Source organism: Macrosteles quadrilineatus, unplaced genomic scaffold (genome assembly GCF_028750875.1).
Source record: "Macrosteles quadrilineatus isolate MER2022 unplaced genomic scaffold, UCM_ALF_1.0 Scaffold_3__2_contigs__length_128488019, whole genome shotgun sequence".
NCBI lineage: Eukaryota > Metazoa > Arthropoda > Insecta > Hemiptera > Cicadellidae > Macrosteles > Macrosteles quadrilineatus.
The window spans coordinates 114,965,368-114,992,311 of NW_026542596.1; the positions used below are offsets into that span (position 1 = coordinate 114,965,368).

The 26,944-nt window shown below is 31.1% G+C and overlaps 1 protein-coding gene across 6 annotated transcripts in view; it reads left to right on the forward strand.

Annotated features, from left to right (window-relative positions):
• LOC128988457 (disks large 1 tumor suppressor protein-like) overlaps positions 1-26,944 on the forward strand; it is a 1,201,819-nt gene that overhangs the window by 633,020 nt on the left and 541,855 nt on the right. For all 6 annotated transcript variants that reach the window (XM_054409756.1, XM_054409751.1, XM_054409752.1 and 3 more), the window contains exons 4-5: positions 4,158-4,238; positions 23,535-23,648. In XM_054409756.1, the coding sequence (XP_054265731.1) occupies positions 4,158-4,238; positions 23,535-23,648 (195 nt within the window). The remainder of the gene's footprint in view (positions 1-4,157; positions 4,239-23,534; positions 23,649-26,944) is intronic.

Here is a 26,944-nt window from a genome sequence, read left to right on the forward strand (position 1 = left end):
AATATGTGATTTGGGGTAAAATAAATTCAAGGGGATTTGAAAATGAAACTTATTATCAAGGGTGACTTGTTATCGAGGGTCTTCTTATCGAGGTTCCACTGTACAGTATAACCTTGATAAGAAGACTCTTAAGGATATTATTAAATGTGACTTTTTATCAAGGTTGACTCCTTATTGAGGTTTGCAATAACATGTCATTTGGGGTAAAATAAATTCAAGGGGATTTGAAAATGACACTTGTTATCAAGGGTGACTTGTTATCGAGGGTCTTCTTATCGAGGTTCCACTGTAATTAGCAAATCGGTTTCTCTCTTAGTAACATTATGTTGCTAAATACATCTTGGCTTGTCTCAAAGTGCATATTTAGTTCTTTAAGTATTCTAAATACAGCTTTATTTGTCATGTAACATTTAAACAAATCAAAAGATATCCAGAACTAAAAGTTCTGTAAGAGATATTTAAAATAAAACGCATTTCCAAAATAGCAATAGATTGATTTTATGAACCCAATTTACCTTAAGAATAGTTCAAAATACTACAGGATTTATCTCAAAGTAATGTAGTGATATCTTCCGTCTCTTGGCACTTGAATGAATCCCAAATATATTCAGAATTAAACTAGATCCCTATCCTAGTAATACATAAACCATAAACGTGTTCTGCTTTAGTGACTCCTTCTGATAAATATTTACATTTTGACCATAAAAATACAACTACAGTTGTTTTTTTGTAACCATAACAATAAAAAAAAACTTTTAAAAATGTAGATGATTTTCCTAGCACCTATTTTTCCTTTGTTTCTTGATCCGTAATTTAGCGACTGCATACAATAAAAGCATATTGTAAATTGAATCTTAAACGACAACCAATACCATTAAACCAAAACTTAAACTATAACCTTATATTCATCACTGACTTACAAAAAAAAAAAAAGGTTTTTGCTGTCTCATAGCAATAATGGTACCGTTTAAATCAAAATCCATCCTCACACGACTACCCCTAATAAGGGTATTGATCTTGAAAACAATTAAAATACTACTCAACTCTCTTAAACATCAATAAACAATTTTTTTTACACAAACAACAGTTATAGTTATGGTTTATATTGATTTTTCAATTCCAATCTCAACTACACTAAGCCCCAATTATAAGCTATAAAACAATAATTCTTCCAAACGGCAACTGGCATTTTAAGACTCTTGCTAGGAGAGTCTTCAGTAAAAGCCCGAGTGAAGGGTTTCTTCAAGGGCTCTTTATAACGGTGGAGAGTCAATAATGCTTGAGACAATTGAGTACGCATTATTTGAGTAGATAGGATATCTTCAAAACCACAGGAACATTATGAACTCATCCATTTAAGACATACACCGATATTACAGATATTTTAGCAAAGGGGAATAGACTTTCTCCCTCTAATCTTAGTGTTTTGTATCCTGTAACAATTGAGTGCATATTTTCTCTTTATTTCGTTAAATATTTCAGGTTCTTTCACAAACTCTAAAAATAAAACGTTAAATAAACCAATATGTGTTGACTACTGTTGAAAATATCATATTACCGTTTCAAGTGCAGGCTGTAAAGTCTGCACAAGAAAAAGAGAGAACAAATTAGCATAAACGCACGCATAAATTCTGATCATTAAATTCATGACAAACTATACTTCAAACCTAACGTTTGAAGCAAAATCAAGTATGATGAGACAGTTTACATTATCCAAAATCTTTTGTTTAAGTTCCGCTTTCACATCCCAATCCAGATTACTTAAGAATAAACTAATCCAAAGATATCCAAAGTCAATGGAATCAGTGAAAAATTAAGAAATTGTTTGGAATGATCTATTATAAGATTAGTAATGTTCGTACATTGTTCTATATATAGGTTCAAATAAAAATGAATAATGCATTTTATTGAATATTCAAAATTGTGATCGTCATAGTATTCATCTTAATTTTTTTATTATTTTTTTATTTCACGTGAATTCATTTAACTATTTACTAAACTACTAATTCTCTGTAAATATATATTTCATTGTTTTAATAGTGTTGGTTATTACGTAAAATTTACTTTGCCATTTAAATATTAAAAGAACTCGTTAGGGATTTAATATAGAATTTCAAGAGTTCAATTACTTATGAAGCATCTCTAAACATGTTTTTGTGGTAGGATATAAACCAGCCTCGACATGTTAAACTCGGTGAAGCTTATAAAAACTGCAAATCGTCTTATCTTCCCTCCAGGGGATATCTGTCGTGTACTGCTCTCTGTGTCCGCTGGGATGTTGAAATGTCAACACTTGTAATATCGTTTATTTTACTCAATATACAGCACAGATATGATAAAATACGTTTATAAAACACTGTTCGATAGCCTTATATAATGTATATCTATAAATACATTTTTTAATGTGACAATGGTGATTTTGATCGCTCACACAGGTCATCGGAAGTTTCAGAAAAAATTACGATGGGTCTTTTAGTTACTGTAAAATAGTAGTATTACTGTAAAATACTCATCTCCGTTTAAGTGCAAAGATTTTTGGTGTGACTAGTTTAAACCAATATCCATTCTCTCGTATGTATTGAAATCTTCTGTTTTTTTTTTTAAATACCTGTAAATACATAAAAAAATATTGGATGCAGAAACCTGTGAAACAGCGCCAACACATTCTATAATGGGTGAACTAACAACAGGATAAAACAAAAGTTGTATTTTTGCTGTTACATTATTGTAGTAGCTTTCTAAAAAAATATAATATATATGGTTTAGTCTAAATGCATCAGTCAGGATACTTTTCCTGTTTGCAACTCTTTTGATTCCTTTCATCTCATTTAACTCTTTCACGTCATTGGTTAGATCGTTTCATTGCAAAGTAAACACATTTCTACCTCGACTTTTACCACTATATTGTTGACAATCTTTCTCTACTACTTCGTTGTGAATTGTAGAGTCCTTTTTGCTTTATATGACAAAACAATACACAATTCAGCTATATTTAGTTGATATTTAGTAAAAAAAAAAAACACCATTTACAGATGCGTCTAAAGCTTAAAACCTACGAAAATGACACAATAGTGTACTCTTAGACGCAATACTGTGTAACCTATATCCCTCCTACTAAAACAAATTTAAGAGCAAAACCTAGTCACAAGATAACATGCATTTGTGTTAATGTTTAATTTTATGGTATTTGTATTCTTCCTAAACATAAAAAATACTTAAAATAATTTGGAAAAAGTTACTCTAGCTGATATTCGTTGATAAACTTTATCTCAATAATGATGAAAAACTTTTATGAAACGAGGAACCAGTGAAGCAGTCTTTTAAAGAAAAATCCATGATTAATCTTGTTGTCAATTACTACGAAATTTATTCAGAAACATTATGCATCTAAGGAACATATTGTGACAAAGAAAATATTACTTTCTAAAAAAATAATCGTAATTATTTCAGACATTATTCTATATTTTAACTTGAATTAATGTGATGACCAGTTTTACTTTTCTATGTTTTTTTTTGTATTTTATACAGTTGAAAATATTTTTAAATGCGCGAATGCTAATTACTATTATCAAACAACTTGAATAAAAATGTCTTTGTTGGGTTATGAAGGATTATATACTCTAAACAGTTATTAAGAGTTCACATTAGTCACTTGTTACGTTTTTAACCAAAAGAAAACAAAGGGAATTGTTATTGAAATGTTACCATTAGCCCAAACAAAACATTTCTACTGAGTTGCTTCTATGACCTATTAATCAAGCCTGTCACAATCAGAGTCTCAAACAATTTGTCAAAAGTTTCCATTTTGTTTTGTTTCAAAATTTATCTTTCACGAACGACAAACTACGTTGTGTTGGAAATGTCATTCTAGCAAATGTCGAATACTTCCTACTATTAATCAAGAGTAAAAAAAAACTTAACATTATTATCTCCCCTTCAAAGAATTTGCTTGTAGGTTTTAAAACTCAATCATTCTTAAACTTTTTTCTTGAATAAAATAAGTATAGCTTATAAATATTTTCATTGCTATAGTACAATTCCTAACAATGCTACCATAGCTTAAACCAACGCTACTAATGTTTAAACAATCTAATTAATGTGTTATATATTTACTACACTTTAAGCTTTGCGCATTATAATGTTTTCCTCATTTCCAGGATAAAATGTACCGACTGCCAGAGGGTGCGTTTCTAGAGCTACTTAGACCGGGTACCGAAGTGGCCCTTACTTGTGGAGAGGTGAGAAACATTCTGTTCTTGCATGACTAGGTATACAAGTAGTGTTTGTGTTATTCCATTCAATCATATCAAAACGAGATTCGTCTCAGAAGAACAAATAAATAATTTCACAGTAGACTCCCTCTTATCCGGACACCTTTTACCCGGACAACAGTTTAACTGGACTACACTCGGCGGAAATGACATCTCTTTAACCGGACAATTCTTATCAGGACATCGGTTTAGCCAGACTAGATCGGCAGGTAGTAGGCTGTACTGAAGCGACTGTTCTCGTGGGAAAGATTTGACACCAGTGATCACGTGTCTAAATACAATGCACTCTATTTTTATCTACCTGGTTGTAGAGTTGTAGAGTTTAACGCCATTTCGCAAAATATTACACCAAAATAAGCTTGAACGCGTTTTTATGTCATTAGAATGGTTAAACCTTTGATTTTCTTCTCACACGGAACCCGTGCCTGTGCAAGGAACTTATTGATAATAGTAAGGGATGAGTCTGGTACGATAAAAGAACCATAATTATACACAATATTTTTAATTTTTGTCATCGGAAAGTGAGGTTACGACATCATGTATTGGTTTCAAATCCGCTCATGTTACATCAACCGCACCGGATCACAAAAATATAATCAGGGATCGATGATTCAAAGAGGGTTCCTCCTTGATTACCTAGTGTCAAGATTTTAGAACCCAATGACGTATTATGGGTCAGTTAGTTTGTCAACAGGTTAGGTTATCTAGCAGTACATTTTCTCAGCTTTTCATTGCTGACTTTGGAATTTCGCTCTTTTAACAGTAAGTTTTACATGATTAAAAATAAGTCAATTAAATTACGTTACCAAATACTTTATTTATTAATTCCACGGCTAAAACTCTTCAGTTGTTTAAATATAACTGTTATAAGTATTAGACTCTTGTTTCACTTATTTTCATGCAATTCTTAACATTTTACATAAGTGTCAACAGCTGTGCAACCCATATCAACCACAATCACAATCAAACGTTTCAGAGAAGTTTAATGTACACTGTGAGCTGTTTTGTATGACACTCAGTTTGTACCTGAAACTTTCACTGCAATTTGTTAATGTGCAATCACCTCCTACCACTCCCATTTTCCAATTTGGTTGAAAGCAGAGTTTCGGCAGAGTTCTGTATGTGGTTTAGTTCTCGTTTTGCATTGTTCGCGGTTTCCTGGCTTACTGTAAACTAAACACAACAGCTTTAAGTTTACCAAATGCACACTAATATGTATCCAAGCCCCTCCAGTCATTTGTAATACACAATGTATTTTTGACAGTGATATTCGTGACTAATTCGATGTAAAATATTGAAGTTAGTGAAATCATAATGCGTAAAAATCTACCCTTTAAAATTATGATACTATACCATTTATTTATTTATTTATTTCCAACGGACATCTCCATTTTACAGCATACAAAACAAAACATTAAACTCAGGATGACTTATTTGATAATAACAAATTTTGTACTTATATATTAGAAATAAAATCAACAATATATAATGATCTAATAACAAACCATTGTGGAAGACTTATCTTTGCAAAGATGTTCAACTGCCATGAAGCCTCACAAGTTACAGTTCTGTCAAATATACGATTTGCTCACTAACATGGGAAACCTTGTAGATATGTTTATACACTATTCATCTGACATTACCTCGATACATTATTTAAACATCAAACAAACATATTTTAGCTGACTTAGTTCAGAAGGTTGCTTGGATATCATAATTTTTATCCTGAGCTTTCTTTCATGGCTTTCAAGCAATTTTCCAGACCAGTGCTGAGAAGGAGGGCGAGAGTGCTCTTTCATGTTTCTAACTAATTCCTTGGGTCTTCATCCATCACATTTCACACAGAGCTCAGAAATATTATCACGAAATGAAGTCAAGTTTGTGTTGTCGAAGAACCAACTAATTATTTTAATGCTAGACACCATTTCTTTTGTGTTTGGTTGAAATATCATCAACAAGTTTTGATTCTAACTCTTTGGAAATATGAGTAGATGGAATTACCTGAGGTTTAAGTTTTTAATTTGTTATTTTATGGGTAAACCTTCACTATTCGACAAATTTCATTAAATTATAGTCAATACAAATACAGCCAATACAAATACAGTGTTCTTTGCTACAGTGTTCTGCTACAGTGTTCTTGCTATACAGTGTTCTAACTAATGAAATGGATACTAATAAAATAATAAACTAGCTTTTAGTTAATTTTTTATTAACTAATCCTCTGAATTAGTCATTTGTTGGCTTAGTATAAATGCCAAGTCAAAACAATTTTTGCATGGATTTAAATCACTATCTATTTTGGGTATAGATTACGAACTCAAGTGATAAATTATAATCCTAATCGATATGTTTTGTATTTGTCTCGCACCCAAACATAAACGATTCAAATTATTATGGTATCGATTAGATTGATATATAGGAAATTTATCTAATTTTCTAGAGCCTTGTGGTAACAAAAACAGCAAATCCATTATAATGTTACTAACCCATCATCAGCAACAGTATAACTAAATTGGCACATTAATATGGACGATAAACTGTAATAGGCTAATAACATGTTCAGTATAAATGGATCCCCACATCAAGAACCTCATAAGGGCTTACTTAGATAGATTTAAAAGAATTACTTATTGCATAGGTCATTATTTTTTTATAAGATATTACTAAACAGTAGGCACGACAAAACATATAATTTCCACCATGTATTTTATTACTTTCATGTGTTATAGGGCCTATATAATTTTTTTTTATTCTCATTGCTTTAATATTCCTCCATTTATTAGTTGAAATGTATAGGATCAGTACCATATAACAATAAATTGCATATTGTTATGGTTAAAATACAAAAAATATATAATTACGTTTTGTAACGAGCATTTTTTCTCTCTTTAAAAGTTCATAGACTAACAAATGATTCATGAATAGACAAGAGTCTCCATTTATTTGTTTCATCTGCGTAAAAGAGTCGTTATCTTAAGAAACGAGGTTCCATAAAGTTTGATTGCTTTCCCTGTTCAGTCTTAGACTTCTGTTCACCTTCATTTTCGTGATGGGTCTGGCCTTATATTTCTTGATAATTATATATCTCCATTCTGACATTTTTTCTTTACTTTTTGTTTATAACCTTTTACTGCAGGTAAATACACTTTAATAAACTAATTTTTATGTAGTTGTATCCAAAAGAGTGTTTTGACATCTTAAATTAGTTAATTTGAAGACCTCATTATTTATATTTAAGTGTTTACCTTATCATACACTTACAAAAACTGATTATTGGTTGCGTTTTATCATTTATCAAAAGTAAAATTTAAAAGTGCTACGGGACAAAATTAGGTAGGCTACCTAAACTTAATGCAAATAAATAAACATTTGCTAGGCTTAATTGGACTAAGAAAAAGTGATAGAAAAATGGCGATGTTTACTCACTGGTAGAATTTCCAAGACAGAGAGTCGGTCCTCTTCGCCTATCCTCCGCGTCTTCCTCATGGCCTTCTTGATAATAACTTAGTCTTGCCAATATGTATACTATGTGTAATATGGTTACCACCATATTACATAATATATTGACATATTGATTATTTATAAAACGAGACACATCTCTTCTGGTATTTAACAATTCCCTCCCAACCATCATAAAAGGACAAAACAATCAATATAATCTTCTCAAAACAAAAAACAAAAAATAAAACTTCTTCGTGAAACATAAAATACTAAATTTTTCTTGGAGGGAACTGATTAACTTCTATTAAAGATCGAGTTTCCTTGGAGTAGTAAAAAAAATACAAATTATAAATCTAATAAGGTGACAAGTTATTTGTATTTTGACTGGCCAAAAAATTATAATTAACTAAATACTATATCTAGAAGTTAATCAATAAGATTTAGATTTACCAAATCCCAATGATACCAAGTCATGTTCAATTATCGTCTGATCTACATACCAAATGTAGTGGATTATTATCAGGGGTTGAGAGGATGAATATGAATAAATTTCACTGAATAAGATTTCTTCTAAAAACCTTCTCCTTTCCACCCCTCCCCCTAAAACCCACCAAAACCAAGGGGCAGCTTAGGCTCTTGCATGTTAAGGCTAATAGTATGACCGAGGATTTCCTTTCACTAAATAAACCCCAGACAAATTTGTTTAAATATATTTCTTTGGATAAAAAAATATGCCTACATTTAAACAATAGCATTACGGTAGAGTAAAATGTATAAAAACTAATAAAAAAATTAAACATTAAGTTTTACACTTATTTTTAGCTAAACATATGCTAATAAAAATAATTATTAAATCTAGTTGCGATTTTTAATCAATAAAATATTTAAGTTTTACCAGTACAGTAGGTATTACCACAGACGATGGACCACAAATGGTATATTTTCTGTGGTATTAGAGAAACGAGTAACACATTTTTAGGTTATCTTCTTTTGTTAAATTTCTTAGTCGTCAAATAATAAAATGCTGAAAATACCTGCTCGAAAAATTTAAAAAGTTCGTCCGAAGGCTCATTAATACCAAGATGGCTTCACGGTACAACTACTCATCATAGCAGGGATAAGGGAAAGGCGTATTTGCAATTAGTTTCTATTGTAGAGCTACCTGTAGACAATAGGTCGTGCCTTATAGATCTCTGGAGCTGGTAGCTCATTTATATTCAAATACTATAGTCGCTAAAGTTCATCGAAGGTTTCATTATCAATTGTTTGATAGTGTACTTTTAATCAGTAGTCGAACATTGTAGATCACACTGAAATTCCCATGTTACATTTAACGTTTATTATTTTCGTTTGATTGCGTACTTACGTATTAAAACTGGTTTTAACCATGTACAGTTTTGTTGTTGATTATTAAATATTATGGAACTTGGGAGTCACTAAATTACCAGACTACAATTACTACGATGTTTTAAGATTAGTATTCACTAAACCTGCCAGAAGTCTGAGTGAAAACTGACAGTTGTTCAAACCTTGTGACTTTCAATATGTCCTTAAACATTTTTAAGTTAAAATTTATAACTGCGTCGTAATCCACCTGGAGAAACCTGTTTTATCATTTAAATTGTAAATTGGCATGCAATATACTGTGCACATTAAAACTCACCAAGTGAAATGTTTATAATATTATCATAGTAGCTATGTTTTGTGGCCCTTGTATTAAAAATATGCTTCTCCTTTAACCCATCGTCCTATTTCTTACGTTCAGTAAACTCCTTAAATTCAAAACCCCCCAGTATACGGATAGGAAATAGTTATTTGTGCAACTAGTGAGCAATTGCACTTTGCACTCGAGTTGCACGTTATATTTTTCCTACAGTTACCATAAAACAAATAAATTGGTAAAGAAACGTGACATATTTTTACACAGAAGTGAACTTTTAATATGACATTTAATGATACAACAGTACAACAGCTGACCAGCTGATTAACAGCCAGTGCTGCCAACGTATTTCGCGCGCATACGACCTTGTCTGCATGTTACGCGCTCACTATTTCGTGCCTTTATGTTGCAAATCTGGAGTGAGACAAAGTAATTAGAGTGAGACAATGTTAACATTGTCTCACTGATGAGCGAATTGGCCACTTTGCTTTCTCAAATCAGTGAGAGGACACGTGCATTGTTATGTAACTGTAGGAAAAGTAATATTTTCTCGTAATAGTTTCGAAAGTTTTTCTGTGAAAACGTATCGTGACCCTTTGTGTATAAAGGTTTAATCAGAGATAACAATAGTGTTGGATCCGATTTTGACCCTTAAACCATCACAATGCTCCCTGATTGCGGCTAGAATTGCTTTCACACTGTCAGTGGACCTGGTAATACCACAATAATCCGTCCAATTTCTCGCTCCGACCCCTCCAGCCAATGATGTTCAGTTTTAGCAACACCTATTATATCTTTCATTATAGTACATTATTTGTTTACAGATAATGAGAAACTATGTTTACTGTTCCTACAGATGCAATTTCTCTACTTCAACGTGTTTTACTAGTTTTATTATGACACTGAGCTGAACAAACTAAATCAATGGTAATAGAAAATGGGATTAAGAAGAGATTGTATTTGCTAATAAAGATATTGACTTTTTCATAAGTATATAAAGTACTAAATTCAATTATAACGTTGTTGTGTATTACTAATATGTATAGTTCAACTACGTGCATTACTTAAATTAAGTATTTGATAGTGTGCCTGTTTTTTACAGTAGCTGCTTCAGATAATAAAATACAGTTCATAACAAAATTACTAGCCCATAACTTTACTTTGTAAATGTTTATTATGTTACGGAGTAGACATAAAATAACTTATCGTTTTCAGTATCAGTAAAATAAGATTAACGCTTACACCATAGTGTTTACTCACTATGTTACGAGTTTTAGTTTCAATTTCCCAGAAACCTTTACCCAAATCTTCCTCCATTTTCATTAATGATTGTTGGACTCAAGTTCACAGACTTGACTCTCGTATTCAAGTTCAGAACATATAATCGCCTTGTCTTGCTTTAATTTCCTTGAAAGCTCAGTTTGGCGGAATGTCTCGAAGCTTTAGAATTTACTTTTGTGTATTGTTTTATCTTATGTTAAGCTATTAAGTTTACGCAATCATAGTTTGTTTCATCTATTGAAAACGCAGTTAATAACAATTAAATATAAAAACTTAAGATAACCGAGGTGTCCTAATTTGTTTACAAACATTTAATTTGATATATGAAATACAGATATTTAGCATTCGTTATCGTTAATGTTATATAGTCTACATTTAATTGTGTTTACAAACTGCTAAAATTTAAAATATAAAATTATTTTGTAAGGTGAATTTTGTTGGTTTGGTTAGAATGAAAGAGAGACTCGTTGTGAAAAGGGTTCAATAAAATTTGATTGCTAAAGCTGTTTGCCCCAAGATGTTTCTCTACCTTGATTATCTAAATGGTTTCTACATCTTGAAAATATATTTTATCTTCCCTCATTATACTCTCTTAACATTTGGGTTCTGTTTATAAAGTAAGTGGAAAATTATATTAACCAAATAATACTTTGATAACAGTTTGTATGTAATTTGTAATTTACTCTATTACATATTATGCTCAATCATTGAAATATGTAGGTTTGACAATGAAATCTTTTAAGTAGCCCGAGGAGAGACGAGAAAGTGATTGGGTTAGAGATATCAAATTAATTAGCTCCCACGATATAACAATGTCCCTTTTATTAGAATGTTAACGATTTACAAATACAACAAAGATTACTCTCTTATTTAATTAAGTTCAGTATAATCACCATAAATCGCTCTGGCAAGTGGCATTTCCATATAATTGTCAAGCTACCTTTTGGACATAAAAAGCTACAGCTAAATTTAAAATGTGACAACTGGAATGCTAAGATGATCAAAACGTGATCATTGTTATTTTCCCAACCTTTCCCCAAAAAGTCAAAAGGTAAAATAATTTGCATACACTTTCTTTTGATGACTGGTGAGCTTCGATTCGTATACAGCTATGGTTATAGAATCTTACTTATTTCCTATTATCAATGAGAAAACCACAGAGTAAAAGAACTAACCTTATACTTCTATAGAATATTACTTTATTCAACCAGCTGTTAGTTATAACATATTATATTGCACTAAAACAAACTAAATATTTTAAAGACTGCTCAAAAAAATAAATTAGAACATCTAGTATTTTACTATGTATATTTAAATAATCTCCCATCGTCTTTCCGAATAAATTAACGTATCAATGATTATAGCATTACACATAGTATAAATTAGTCTACGTATGTCATTTCATTTTCATCCAAATGCTGAATTCGTGTAAAAAACGCTGAATGTTTACAGCTGTTACGTTAAGCAAATGCTATTACCAAAAGCGTGTCTAGAATGTAAGTGTCGGCTGCTAGACGTTTTGAAAATTAAAACTTAATTCCTAAAAAAACTGAAACCCTAAATTAAAATCATGGCCTCGACATTCCCTAGTTCTCAAAATTATCTTTCTTTCAACACAAAAACCATGAAAATCCGTCAAGTGGCTGATTCAGAATCGTGAAATAAAAAAACCTCTTAATATTTAAGATGTTCTCCGAAACCCAACGAAATTCTATTAGTTTGCTAAATGTTATTACATTTAGCAAACACATATTTTTTTTTGTATGTGTATTACCTGACATAATTGGCAGTTTTATAAAAAAAGTAGCTATCAATTGTACAACTGTAGCATTGATGACAATCTAAATCTGTATTTATTGTTGCCATCATAGACCTTTGATTATATTTGACAGTCGATATTCTGACTGAGTGCCCATGAAATAAACCGCCCTGGTCAATACATTTGTGGTGAGATATATGGACCACGATTACAAAGAGGTTGGCTATCCCAGCATGTCCCAAACCCCTCTAGAAGGATGTCTTATTGTTGGTCGAATCCTTTCAGTATTGAGCCTATTTATGTCCTTTGTAAGGATTTATTGCTTTCAAACCCGTTTTATTTTTGGACTTTCATGTATTTTGTCAGGAACTAAATAATGTATTATATTTTTCGGTACTGTAAAACAGCAAATTGCATTTACATTGTAAATGAAACATGTAAAAACATTACCAAAACACTGTTTGGATCAAGAAGCATAGATATCTTCATATGAACATATGTTTGTACAGCTATTAGAACTATTTTAATTATATTTTTATTCAGTCGCGATTAAAACTATTGTTTTAAGACGTCCAGCACAATAAGCAAAATTGTATCCCTATAGTTAAACAGTGTTCTAAAAAATACTTAAAGTCAAATTATCGCCGAATATGTTGTATCTATTTGGTTCCTTTACCATGACCATACTACTTTAAAAGTATATCTTTTATTGGCATTTTTGCTAAAATTGATATTGCTACCTACGTCATTTGGTCAACAAAAGTAGTGTGAATTTAGTTTTTTTGTGTATTTCCCACATAGGAAATAAGCTATTACCGTAGTACTTATGGTAAGACCTGGACCCGGGGCCGATTTACTTGTTCGTTTTGAGGCCCAAAACCATCCGTTACATTCATATATAGTTAGCAGATTTTGATTAAATTTGGTATAATCGTGTAAACCTACATTTAGTCGAACGAGTTCGCGAACCAGCATGATCGGACTATGGAAACGGGTGTTTATGGGGGGTTAACTGGTCAAAATTGGGTTTTCCCATTTTTGGCCCTAAAACATAAAATTTAGCCAACTATTTCCAAACCATTTTGTAGGGTAAAAAGAAATTATTTAGTATATTAAAGCGGTTCTATACGCCTAATGGTTACGGAGAAAATTAAAAAATAATGTAAATTTAAAATTCCCCCGTTATTCTTATGGAGAAGTTAACTGTTACAGTTTGCGTGTTAGTAAAAATATTTTGAACATTTTGAAAACTATATTTATTTTGTAATAAGTTATTAACATTTTACAATAAAAAACACTTTGTTACCCTCCCTGTTGCAGCAAGCCTAAGTACTCATTAAAATAATGCTATTTAAATAAGGGATAAATGTGATATTTTTAAGGAGACATTTTATTTTAATTTCGATAAGGTAAATAGAAATCCGCTTAGTCTGCAGGATTGCTGCGGTGGGGGTATTTAGCTATTTAGTTACTAAAACAAAAGTGCAGCATTAAGAAAAAGGAATAGTTTATCAAACAGGCCAAAAGTCATTTTATGACCCACAATCATTGTTCAGCATATTCTTCATCTAGTAATTTACTATGATTAATTGACATAACATGTAGACCTACCATGAATGAACATTAATTCTCGATTTTCACACAGTTTAATCAAAACCAACTTTAAATGTGAGCCATGTCATTGTTGTTGTCTAGGTGATAGTTTTAAAAACAAAAATATGTTAAAATATATTACGAATTTTATAAAAAACATGTGTCATCAAATTAAACGATTTATTGTACATGGACGTTAGTTGTCAAAACGGTATAAGCGAACGCGGAAAAAATGTTTCCAGAGAAACTTACAGAGACTTGACAAAGGTTTATTTGGCATGAAGAGCTCAAGTATCGTGTCTAGGGGGTGATGTACAATCATCCCTTATTGTGTCCGAACTTGTACTTGAGATTCACTACCCTTGCGGCTTCATAGAGCGTGTTTTACAGTAGACTCTTGATAATTCGAAATTGGTGGGCCAAGCATATAAATTTGAATTATCAAGAGTTTTGAATTATCAAGAGTTCGATTTATCGGGAGAAAAACAAACCATTCGAATTACAGAGAGTTCATTTGTTTAATACATACAAAGGTACAGCACGTTACAATAAAACATCATACCGTATTTTAGTACACTTTTAAACAATCAACGGCTTATTTTTCAGTTACTGTAGTTGCAAAGAAATCTATTATTTAGCGCCATATATTTCGCCAATAGCTGAACTATCAGCTGTCGACAACTATGATTGTGCTCAAGGAGATGTCGCGCAATCTAGAGATCGGATTGCCAACTTAGAAAAACAAGTCAGCAAAATAATTCAGACTACTGCTCTAACTAAACAAACATCAAAACGTCCAACACTAGCCTACCATGGGAACAGGATGTACTTGTACTGTATAGTTTCCTGTTATAACAGGAAGAGATAACTTCGATTTATAGAGTGTTTTGCCGACTAAACTTCGAATTACTGCGTGACTGATTTATAGAGTGTTTTTTCGACGAAACTTCGAATTACAGCATGACTTCGAATTATAGAGTGTTAACCGACGAAACTTCGAATTACTGAGTTACTTCGAATTATAGAGTGTTTTTCCGACGAAACTTCGAATTACTGCGTGTTACAAATTGACCTGCCCTCTATTTGGACTTTGAAATACCGAGTGTATCAAAATGCATGGTAAAAATTTGAAATATTGAGAGATTCTCTAGGGACTGAGCGTTCATTTTGAATTATCGAAAGTTTTGAATTATCAAGTGTTTGAATTACCAAGAGTGGACTGTACCACACGGATTTGTCTCTGTGATGTTCATTTCGTATTTTGTTGTCAACAGTGTAACATGTAGATTATTTTATACTAATAACTCGTCACAAAACTGTTTATTTAACTTAATATTCATTTTGGACGTAAGGTTCAACTATTCAATTATTACATTGCTACAAAAATTTTTTAACAAGTGAGCTTCTTGGTAAAAAAGAGCAAGTCAATTCAAAAGAATATATTCATTCCTGTTTTGTGGAAACGAGTTATTATTATTGTATACTATTTTGGTTGTTGTTTTATTACTTAACTGTTTTTTAGCTGTTTGAGGAAGAAAGATTATAAATTTATTAAAGTGTTTTAATACAGTTTAAAATAAATTAAACTAAGTTTAAAATAAGTTAAATGTTTAATGTTTTAATGTGTTTTTACAGTATGCGTGATTATTGACTGAGAAAATACAGAACTGATATGAGAAGGGTTTTAAACTTCATTAAAGGTTATAATAATTATTATTTAGAGATTCCTATTTCTAAAAAGCTTTGTTTACAAATTATTAAATACACAAATAGTGTATTGTTGAACTTGTGAAATGGGTTTGGTAAATAATTTACAGATTATATACTTTACTATAAATAATTGTAAATATTAAATTTTGATGCATTGTATTATGAGTCTGTATGAGGTGTATTCTCAAATGATATAATTTGAAATAATTGTATTTTATCGGGTTTTCTTCGTTTAGTTACTGAAGTAAAATTCACCAAAAATCATATACGGTAGTAATGGCTTAAGATGTTTATACAAATATAAAATATTTACCGAATGGAACACTTTTGAATGATTTAAATATTTAGGGTAATTTCAGAACCTAAATTAATAAACATCAATACTTACTTAGTTTATCTTGTTAGTCCAACCTGCCAAGAAATAAAACCTTGCAAACATTGAGGTTCCATAAAGTTTGATTGCCAAGACTGTTTGCCCCAAGATGCTTTATCTTGATTATCGAAATAGGTCCGAGAGCCTCGCACGGCTGTAAAAACTGTTTTACCTTTTATTCAGTAGAAACAATATTGGCTTGATAGAAAATTGTAGTAAGTGTAATTTAATATCAATAAGTCTTGTTACTATTAAGTGTGAATATGAATGCATAAGAAAATACCCCCGCCGCAGCAAACCTGCAGACTAAGCGAATTTCCATTAACCTGATTGGATTTACACTAAAATGCCCCATAAAAATAGCTCATTTATTTCCTATTTAAATAGAATTAGTTTAACGAATACTTAGGTTTGCTGCAACAAGGAGGGTAAAAAAGATTTTTTTTATAAAATGATAATAGTTTAGTAAGAAATAAAAGTATTTTCCAAAATCGATCAAAATATGTTCATAAACAAGCAAACAACAACAGTTGACTTATTCTCTATAAGAATAACATGGGAATTTTAAAATTAAAATTTTTTTGAATTTTCTCCGTAACAATTAGGCGCATAATAACGCTTCAATATACTAAATTATTTGTTTTTTTAAGCTCTACAAAATGGTTTAAAAAGAAATTGTGAAATTTTGTGTTTTTAGGGTCAAAAATGGGAAAAACCTATTTTTACCCCATAAAACCCCGTTCCCATAGTCCGATCATGCTGGTTCGCGAACTCATTCAAGTTTATCCCGCCTTACACCTTCAAACCAAATTTTATCAAAATCGGACAAAAATTACTCAAGTTATCGTGCGGATGGACATATATATATATATATATATATATATATATATATATATATATATAGATATATAAAAATTTTAACGAATGGTGTTTTTGGCCTCTGGGGACATCAAAATGAAAAAGTAAATCGGTCCCGGGCATAGGTCTTACCATGAGACCTACGGTAATAGCTACTTCCTTATAGGGAAATTCGCTAAAAGATAGACACAAAATCAATTACAGTATTACAAAACGATTCTGGGAACGATGCTTGGAAAAGAAAAAAAAATAATAATACTATATAAAGATAGGCTACATAACTTATGATGCTACCCTAAACAAACGTAAAGTGTTATATTACTGCTATTTCAATACTAAAACCACTAAATTATTTTGAATTGTTAACGATGAAAGTTAAAATACACGTTGCGTTTTCTATGAGGATGTAAAAAAAATCATTACCGTACTCTGCTTGGCCTTTTTTAGGAACTTGTTTTATAGTTTTAACAATAGAAATCTGAAGATTATTACAAGGTCGACGACTTATAAGGTCACTAATAGGTAATAAAATGAGTAATTAGGTAAGCCCATGTACGAACTGTTTTGAGGATGACAAAACCAGAACGGAGAAAACGCGACTTACTTAAATAATATAGTTAAATTAAGAAATTACATGTTGGGTATACTTATACTTATAAATAGTTATATATAAATTCTTGTTTGAATGTCAAAAAACATAAGAATACATTAAGAATAACATAAAATATTCAAAATTCTGGTACAATAATATTTCAAGCACACACGTACGCATGCTAATATTCTGAAACGAATCTTTATATCTTTGGCTATCTATCTTATCAGTTAATCAACCTCTATATAAGATACCACTCTTTACCCACAAGCCAACAGTAAATTGACGACAAAGAAAGCCTCAAGTTAATTTAACTCTGTGAGATTCATGAGCAGTTGTTAAGGCGATGGTTCTGTTTTACACCTCCCTTAAGTGTTCTCTGCGATGTTGATTATGACGTGATTTTCACTTTAAACTTCTCATATAATTGTATCACTTCGTCTAAATATTTGTACGTTTAAATTTATTTTTTTGAATATTTTTTATATTTTTCAAACTGCTAATACATTGCCGTATTTTATATAAGGTCGTACTGTCTATATAATTTCTTATGTGATTTGGGAGATAGGTTGCCCTTAAGGTTTAACCACAATTTTGTGGTTTAATGTCACAATTCAATAGGAATTTCTTGTGTTACTTAATCATCACACTACCAGCTATATAAATTATCAAATATATGACAAAAGAATAAATAAATGTCATGTTATGTTTACTGGTGGACTTATTCTTTTTTTTACACCACCATCCTACATTGTTAAGCAATACTATCCTATTTTAGATTTAAAACAACAGACAAAATTTAAAGTTTGCATTACAATTAGTATATTTAATTTTAAACCTCCTTTAAATCAGAGATCAACCTCTATCTAAGTAAATTTAAGCCATAACAACAAACATTATATTAATTCAAGTCAGTAAAAATTGTTTACGAATTTATAACGATTAATTCTGATGTATTTGGTATAAACTTGTTTGCATGAAATCTAATTCATAAACTATCTTATTAATAGCGTTTCGTTTTGACTTCCTTTTTTACGAAAATAATGCATGAAAAACTGGAATTACTTTCAGAATTTTGAATTAAAAAGTAAAATTGGTTTGTTACGTCCTATGGTTAATTATATTTAAATATTTTGTTGAGAATAAATTTGGTGTCCTATGAGTATGAAACAAAGTGTGGGGGTTTGAGAGTCGATAGCTCAGTCGGTAGCGTCACGGACTTCGGGCCCAAGGCAGCGATGCCGTGAGTTCAGATCCTGGTCACTGCCACTAAAATTTATCAGTACAGTTCACCTTTGTACTGTACCGGCTCACCCCTTGCTTTGCTGGATACGTTAGACGCACAGATCTGTAGTCTATGTGGAAGGGCAAATGCAAGGTTAAAAGAGGCCGCCAACCTCTAAAAAGAAAACAAAAAAAGACAATCCAAGCGGGACGTATAAACCAACATTTAGCCATAAATATTGACCCCTTATACTTTTCCTAATGACATTACACACATTAAAATATACTACAATTATTTAATAAATAGCCTATAATATGTACTACCAGTGAAAATAAAACTACCGAATATGATTTGTTCGTCTCCTTAAGTAGCCCAGCTATGCAGACACTCATAATTCAGATATTTCGCTGTATTCTGATGAATTGAATGTTGAAAGTTTAAAAAAGGTTGTAACATACAACCGGAAGTGCGATAACAACGGAATTGTTTGACATATGACGAAGGATGGAGTTCACGAGGAATAAAGCGACCCAGTCAATTTATCTGGGAGATATATTGAGGACGATTACAAAGGAGGCATGGCCCTGTGTGTCGCTAAGCCCTTCTACAAGGCTGTAATGTTTTGGCCACACCCTTTAAACATTTGGAAATGTTTTAGTGATTTGTAATTGCAGTTGACATAGCTGGTAAATATAATAAACAATTTAACCATCAGTAATACAGAGTTTATATTCTTAAAACTTGTTTAGATTCGTAAAGATCCAAGCTTTTAATTTAATTTTAATCCTATCGTTTACTTATCGCCACGATGACATCCATTGACTTACTACAAGAGTTTATTTATTTGATATAGAATTGACGTCTTATGGGTCATTTTAGCGAATTTCTTATATTGGAAAGCTATTACCGTAGGTCTCGTGGTAAGACCTAGACCCGGGACCTATTTAATTTTTCGTTTTGAGGTCCCCAGAGGCCAAAAACTCCATCCCTTAAAATTCACATATATATATATACATATATATATTATTAAGCAAATCAAAATACCACAGTACCCTAGAAACAGTTTCTAGGGTACTGTGGTATTTTGATTTGCTTAATAACATTTAAAGTAGCCCTCATTGATGTATACAATAACAACATATATATATATATATATATATATATATATATATATGTCCGTTAGCGCGATAGCTCGAGCTAAAATGGTTCGATTTTGATTACATTTGGTACCAACGTGTAAACTTACGTTTATTCGAACGAGTTCACGAACCAGCATAGTTGGACTATGGGAAGGGGGTTTATGGGGTAAAAATCGTGTTTTCCCATTTTTGAAACTGAAAATACAAAATTTCACAATTTATTTCCAAACTATTTAGTAGAATTTAAAAAAAGAAATAATTTTGTATATTAAAGCGTTTCGTATGCCTAATGGTTACGAAGCTAATTTTAAAAAAAATTATAAAATATGCCCCTGTTATTCTTATGGAGAGTAAAAACACTGTTGTAATTTGCTTGTTTATGGAAAAATTTTAATCAAATTTGGCAATTTTGTTTATTTCATTCTAAACTATCAACATTTCAATAAAAGACAACTCAACACCTTCTATTTAGCAGCAAACGTAAGTACTCATTAAAATTAATACTATTTAAATAGGAAATCAATCTGACAGTTTTAAGGGAATATTTTAGTAGAAATCCAGCCCGGTAAATAGAAATTTGCGTAGCCTGCAGGTTTGCTGCAGCGGGCGGATATTCCTCATGGATCATACTTTAGGATATGTTTATGCCGACAACGCTTGAATGTGTTAATGTACTATTTTTACTTATTTACTTTTATTTTACACGCCTTAAATCACCAAAAACTGTATATTCAAGCTAAAATTTGTCTTATGATAGGATAGCCAGTGTAGTTCACAGAGTAAAATGTTCTTTAAAGGAAAGATTAACATTTATTGAACACCATCAAACTCGTGTTTCACCTGTTATAAAACACACATAAAGAGAGTTTTTTTTAAATCTCAAAATGAAAAATATGTGTTCATAGACATTGCGTATTTAAATTTCATACTTAATATTATTTCAACTTAACCTTAGTCCACTACATGTATTGGGAGGAAAGAAAGGCTTTGTAAATGCTGTAGACATTGAAAGGGTCAAATAACAAACACCGCAATACTTCCGAAAGAAAGTAACTCGGGAAAATGGTCTGAGGAACAAGTTAATACTTGTCTTACTGGGCTTAACTATAATCTCCCCCCCAGATTGGACTTGTGTCTTCCTTCAAAACACCCAATAAACTCGATCTGTACACGATTCTCATATTGGTCTGTTATAATATTGTGGTTGTGTTATATAACACGGACAACAAAATAGAAGAATTAATTATTTTGTATTTTTGGTCTATCACAACTTAGTACTTTAATACTTAAGACTTTAAAACTGTACTTAGTAAATTATTTGTAACTTTACCTCTAATTTGCGATGGGTTGTGAGCCTAAAACAGTTTTCTCTAGCTGCTACAAAACAGCTATAAAAATCAATGTTTTCAATGGCCAACCAAAATAGAAAATCAAAATAAATGTAATGGTTTTTTTAATATAGCCTAGTTATTTATGAAAAAATAAAATGTTTATGAAATTTTATGAAATTAGACTTTTACGTGTTTTACCAACTCATGTAACAGTTGAAACTCAATTAATTTCTTTTGTTAAACGTAAAAACACCAAATATTCACATTTTAATGGACCATAGAATAAACGTTGACTGTTTGAGCACCTACCAAATTTTCTAAATGACTAATTTTACCGTTTGTTCCAAAAATGTCAAGATGTTTATTAATTATACTTTTAAGATCACGGTCAAAATGGTCAATAACAATAGAATGTTTTTTTTTTTTTTTTTTTATTTAAATCGCAATAAATATGAGCGTTAGAAATATGAACGTTTCTTAAACCTTCGGATGTATATACGGAAGTCAAAAAGGGCTTAGTGACATTGTTGAGAACTCCATATTCTCGCTATAAAATAAATAAATATTTCAAAATTGTACCAAAGGGTTTTATTTGTATTTTATGATCAGCGGGAACAAAGGACAGTTAACGTTACTACTTCGTACATGTAACTTCTAAAAAGATTACATCAAAAACGATACAAAATTTAAAGTATTTCGCCGAAAACCAGATAAACACACACAATAATCTATTGAAAATTAATTAAGTTTTGCCTTCCTTTTCAAAAAAGGTAGAGATATATTGTTGCAAAGAAAACAAGAAATATGTAGACACATTTCTAATTGTAGGCTATTAATATAAACATTAAGTAAGTTATTGAAAAAATGTGTATTAGTTTTAGTATGGGAAATAATGTTGTGTGACATGGTTGTGACTGTAATCACAAAAAGGGCTTCAGGATTATTTAGAGGGATTATTTTAATCCTTTCATCAAGAGAAGCTTATTTTATGTGTTATTTTACTCGAAAATATTTTCTGTTGAATGTAAAATTTTTAAGGTAAAAGTGTTTTTAAAGGTAGGTTGAAAAATTAAAGCTTGAATTAGGATTGATTTTGATACATTGAAAGTTACTTGAGTAAAATACTTGCATAAATGATGTTTTATTGAACAAATTAAATTTTCGATAGACACATTGTTAATAATTACAATTATACGTTTACCTATTTGCCTTTGCTGTATATATTGTTGCTATGACAGATTCCCATAATTTGTTTTTTCACAAATATTCCAATTGTTTTGTACAAACCCTCGGTAAGTTTGGCAAAAATGTCAACCGTTATTTCGTGAGGCAGCAACGAAATTAGCACCATAGTCGATCCCAAAGATATTTGCCCCAATCCCTTCAATTGTAAAGACAAATTAGCTATTAGTTAATAATAAGTTCGGGACGTAGTATCTCCAAAAAATCTTTTTGCGGAGAAACTTGGAGATGAGCAGATAAGCTCCTCACTAAATTCCACAATGTAGGCTAATATTCAAATAATGAATGGTGCAGTTTTGAATTTTTATACAAACATGGGCAGTTTAGGTAGGGAAATTATTAGGTAAATTATGAGTTAGGTTGGTATCAATGTATTCTTTGGCTCAAATAGTTTTGCTACACTGTCTTGGAAAACAGCTGTTCCATTGTTGTCGTTAGCGTTCGCAGTTAACTCAAAAATGTTAATTATGACCTAAAACATGTTTTATGATCAAGAGAAAGAAAAGGGCGTTGTTAAGTACATTTTAGTCAGATTTTGAGTGAAGACAAATTTTAAACAAAGCTGTTAAAAAAAAGATCAGACGTTGGAGTAAACGGCTCGTAGAAACATTATCAGTGCAAAAACTTTAGACTTCTGGGAGACTACTTGTATTAGAAGTAACTATTGAAAACACAAGAAAGTTTTAATTTAGAAGTATAGGTGAATTTTTCCTTTAGGAATGCGTAAAAAACATCGAGTACTCCAATTGGATTTGTGATGTTGCTTATTTAAAGAAAAGGATTTATGAAGTAGTCTCATCGGTAGCAAGAGCGTGTGTTGCACAGCATTTGGGCCGAGATCGACAATTGGTTAAATGTCTGTATATCACTCAACGGTGGACATACAGAATCGTATTAAATGTATCACTAAAATACCCTTTTAAATGAGGAAAAAAATACTTTTACCGTGAACCCGTTTTTACGGCTATCTTTTCTTTTGCATTTAGAACAGCACAAATTATTAAGGAAACCCTGTATAAGTGATAACCAAGGACATATTCTGAGCAGCGTATGTATCAGGTGGGGCCAGATCTGAGGGGGTCCATGCTGCCTCTGACACAAGCCCTGTTGAGTCTGCAGGACCACAGACCTGTTAGCCCTGAAGAGCTACAACTAGCCCTAACCAACGTACAGGTAGGGCCTATACGAGTGTGGCTGCTTCCTAACTCTTAACACCATCTTGTAGATGTCTTAGTAGCACAGTTTTGAATTATTTTGAAAACTATTTTATCTTCTGGATGAAACTTCTTTTAAGGTATTTTCAGGTAGAATAAGGTGATCGCGACTTCAATATAGTCTTCGGAGTTACATGTATTTACAGGTAATTCAAGATCACGACATTTCGGCCTTGTAGCAGATGGCCATCTACAGAGCAGTAACGAAGAACTATGGAGCACTGGGTGGGTTTTTATTGCACTGAAGATGGCTAAATGCAACGAGGTCACATCGTATCTGGAATTACCTGGAATATAACACGGTGTTAATTAGAAAACCACAATGAAGTGGTAAGTGTATTCACAGAAGCCTTACTAGGGTTACTTGGTGTAATATAATATCCTTTTAGAATGAAGGAACAAGACTAGGAGTACACAAAAGTTGTATACCAATAATATTCTTTAGATTAATTTGAATAAAAACGTGGTATGTATTTATCGTGTGACACCGGTTACGAAGCCTTTGTAGTTTGAAGTTCTATGACTGGGTGAATTCATAGAAATATTTAGAAATTACCAGGGGGTTTAAAAGTTAATAAAGTACTGTCAGGTGATGGTTAATAGTTTAAAAATCTAAGGTGTTCTTCAGATGAACACTAATCTCTTTTTATTATCCCTTAGGTTGTGAGTGGTTTTAAAAGGAAAATGCTAACCTAATGGTTAAATGGATATTCATAACCAACCGGACATTCAACTAAAACTGAACTACTAGATTTTAAACTACTGGTTGCAAAAAAAGGGACACTAATAAATACTAGTGCATAAATCTTAATATTTCTATTCTTTCGTATTTTTTTACATATTTATTTTTAAGTAAAAATTTAGTCCAGAAGCAAAAAATTATAAAGAAAATTTAAAAACTTTGGACCTGTTTTTACAAAGATAAATCTATAAACGATTTTGACAAAACTCTAGGTTTTAAGTGAAACAGAATTGGTTATTCTAACTTTGAAAACGCTCTAATAATAAAGAAAAAAAGAAAAAATAGGCCATTTGGTTTTTTTGTAACCAAGCGTGAGGAAATGTTTATTAAAATGTCATTATTATTATCTGATACAACCACGTAATTTGAGTTCACTTTGAGAAATAATTATTTCATCTTTCTAAATTAATATAGATTAGGTTTCTTAGGGGAAGAAAACTGCCTCTCTATGATACACGTTTTTTACACCTATTGGTACAGTAAATTTTGCAATATACAAAAATTTAAAAACATTGCAATTTTTTGACATCAATTACCATTTAGAACCTTGTAAGGTCAACATCGTAGGTGAAAAAACTATTAAATTTTTTCTGTTTGATGTTTTATTACTATTGTTTTTGTTTAATTTATTTTCTGTGTGAATAATAACTTTTGACGTATTTTTTTGTAATTTATTGCATGTGAATGATAAAATGTTATGCTTGGCAATCGAAATGAAAATTATCTGGAGATTGCGGCCTAACTTATGAATACGGTTTAAGATTTACACTATATCATGTAAACACCAGGATTATTGTATTTATTTAGTTTAATTTATATAACTTTTGTCTTAATACTCAATAAACGATAAGAAAAATAAATTTCTCCCATGTGTTACCGTAGTAGTTTTTTATATATATATCACATAATAATAAATGTACTTAATAAATGTATAAATAGTTATGTAGGACCTTTATAAGCACCCAATCATACGTTAAAGAGGTAAGTGCTGCAGCCTTTGGTAGATATGTTGAACTAAATGAGCGATTCTCCCCTTTGTAGTTCGGCGGAGTGCCGCTACACCGCATCTCTCTCGCTAGTTGTCAACTATTGATTTCGATAGCGTCAACGCCAATCTTGGACGCAGCTCTAGAAATAGTCATCACTAGGATGTCTAAATTTATTTCTAACCAATAAGATTTCAAATCGTGTCTTGATTTAAATACTCTACAATCAACATTCAGTATCATTTTTCGTTGAATTTTATCCCTGTACCATATTTTATTGAGTTACCTAATCAATGTACTTATCGTGTTTTTAAAATTGAGTTTGAGTTATAGTGAGTAATTATTTCAAAACATGATAATATTTTTTTGTATATTTTATTTAAATAGTGAACAGTTTTATAGTTGAAAAAGCGACAAATCGTCAGTTAGTTGGTAAATGAATTGTTCATTGTTCATGTAGGTGTCAATTAATCTCTTTGTTATAACTTGGACGAAGTTATTATGTAGTTTTACGATCATTGATCGTACTATTGTTTTTCTATTTTCTTTCATTCAACTACAATTTATTTTTGTTGTTCAAAGGTTTATTGCGGACATTTTCCATCACGAAAGTAAAAAACAATACACAACGTTTCGGGATCTGGAATCTGATCCCGTCTTCAGGTGAAAAAAACTTAACTAACACATTAAAACTAACAATACACAAACGCCCAACCTAAGTTGGAATACACTACAGAGGGTAGTAGTCAAAAAATATGTACTGTATAGCAGTCAAGTCATGATCCAACATGCAATTATTAACAAATCACAAAACACTATAATCTATAAAAGGTTTAACGTAAAAACTCACACAATGGAACACTAAACAATACAATTTACAAATAATGGACAATACAATTTACAATACAATTTAATGGAGTACAATTTATTCTATAAAATAATTTATATTAGGATTTTTACATTACAATATTTCAGTTTGTCAGATTGTTCGAAACAAATAAAGTTAGTCACGACAATCAGCTAAAATTTTGACTATGTGTTAACATAAGGTCCTCATATCGTAACCATATATACTTTAATAATTTTGTTTAGCGAATGCAACAAAAACACTGTAATATCCGTATTTGATGTTAACAGTTGGGTTGATCTGGTGTTAGCTGCTGGTGTGATTAGTACTCTTGTTCCAATCGATTGCTCTTTATATAGGGTGATTGATATAAGTGTGCCAGCTGTTTTATTCGAAAACTATAAGAGATATCAAAAAAGTTACACAGTAAGTGCCTTGGATTTTTTTATTATAGTAAAGTCGTAAAAGAAAAAAACATTTCAGCCACCATTTTCCAATATGGCCGCCAACTTTGATTTTTCTAATGTAACACTCTGTATATAATGATGTATTCCGCTAGAAAATGTAATTTTAAGGCAATTTTATTCATGTGTTTTTTTTGTCATAAACGTAACCGTTTCAAAGATAATAATGGTTAAAGTTTTGAGATTTCGGCAAGGGTTTTTATAAAGGCCTAAGCA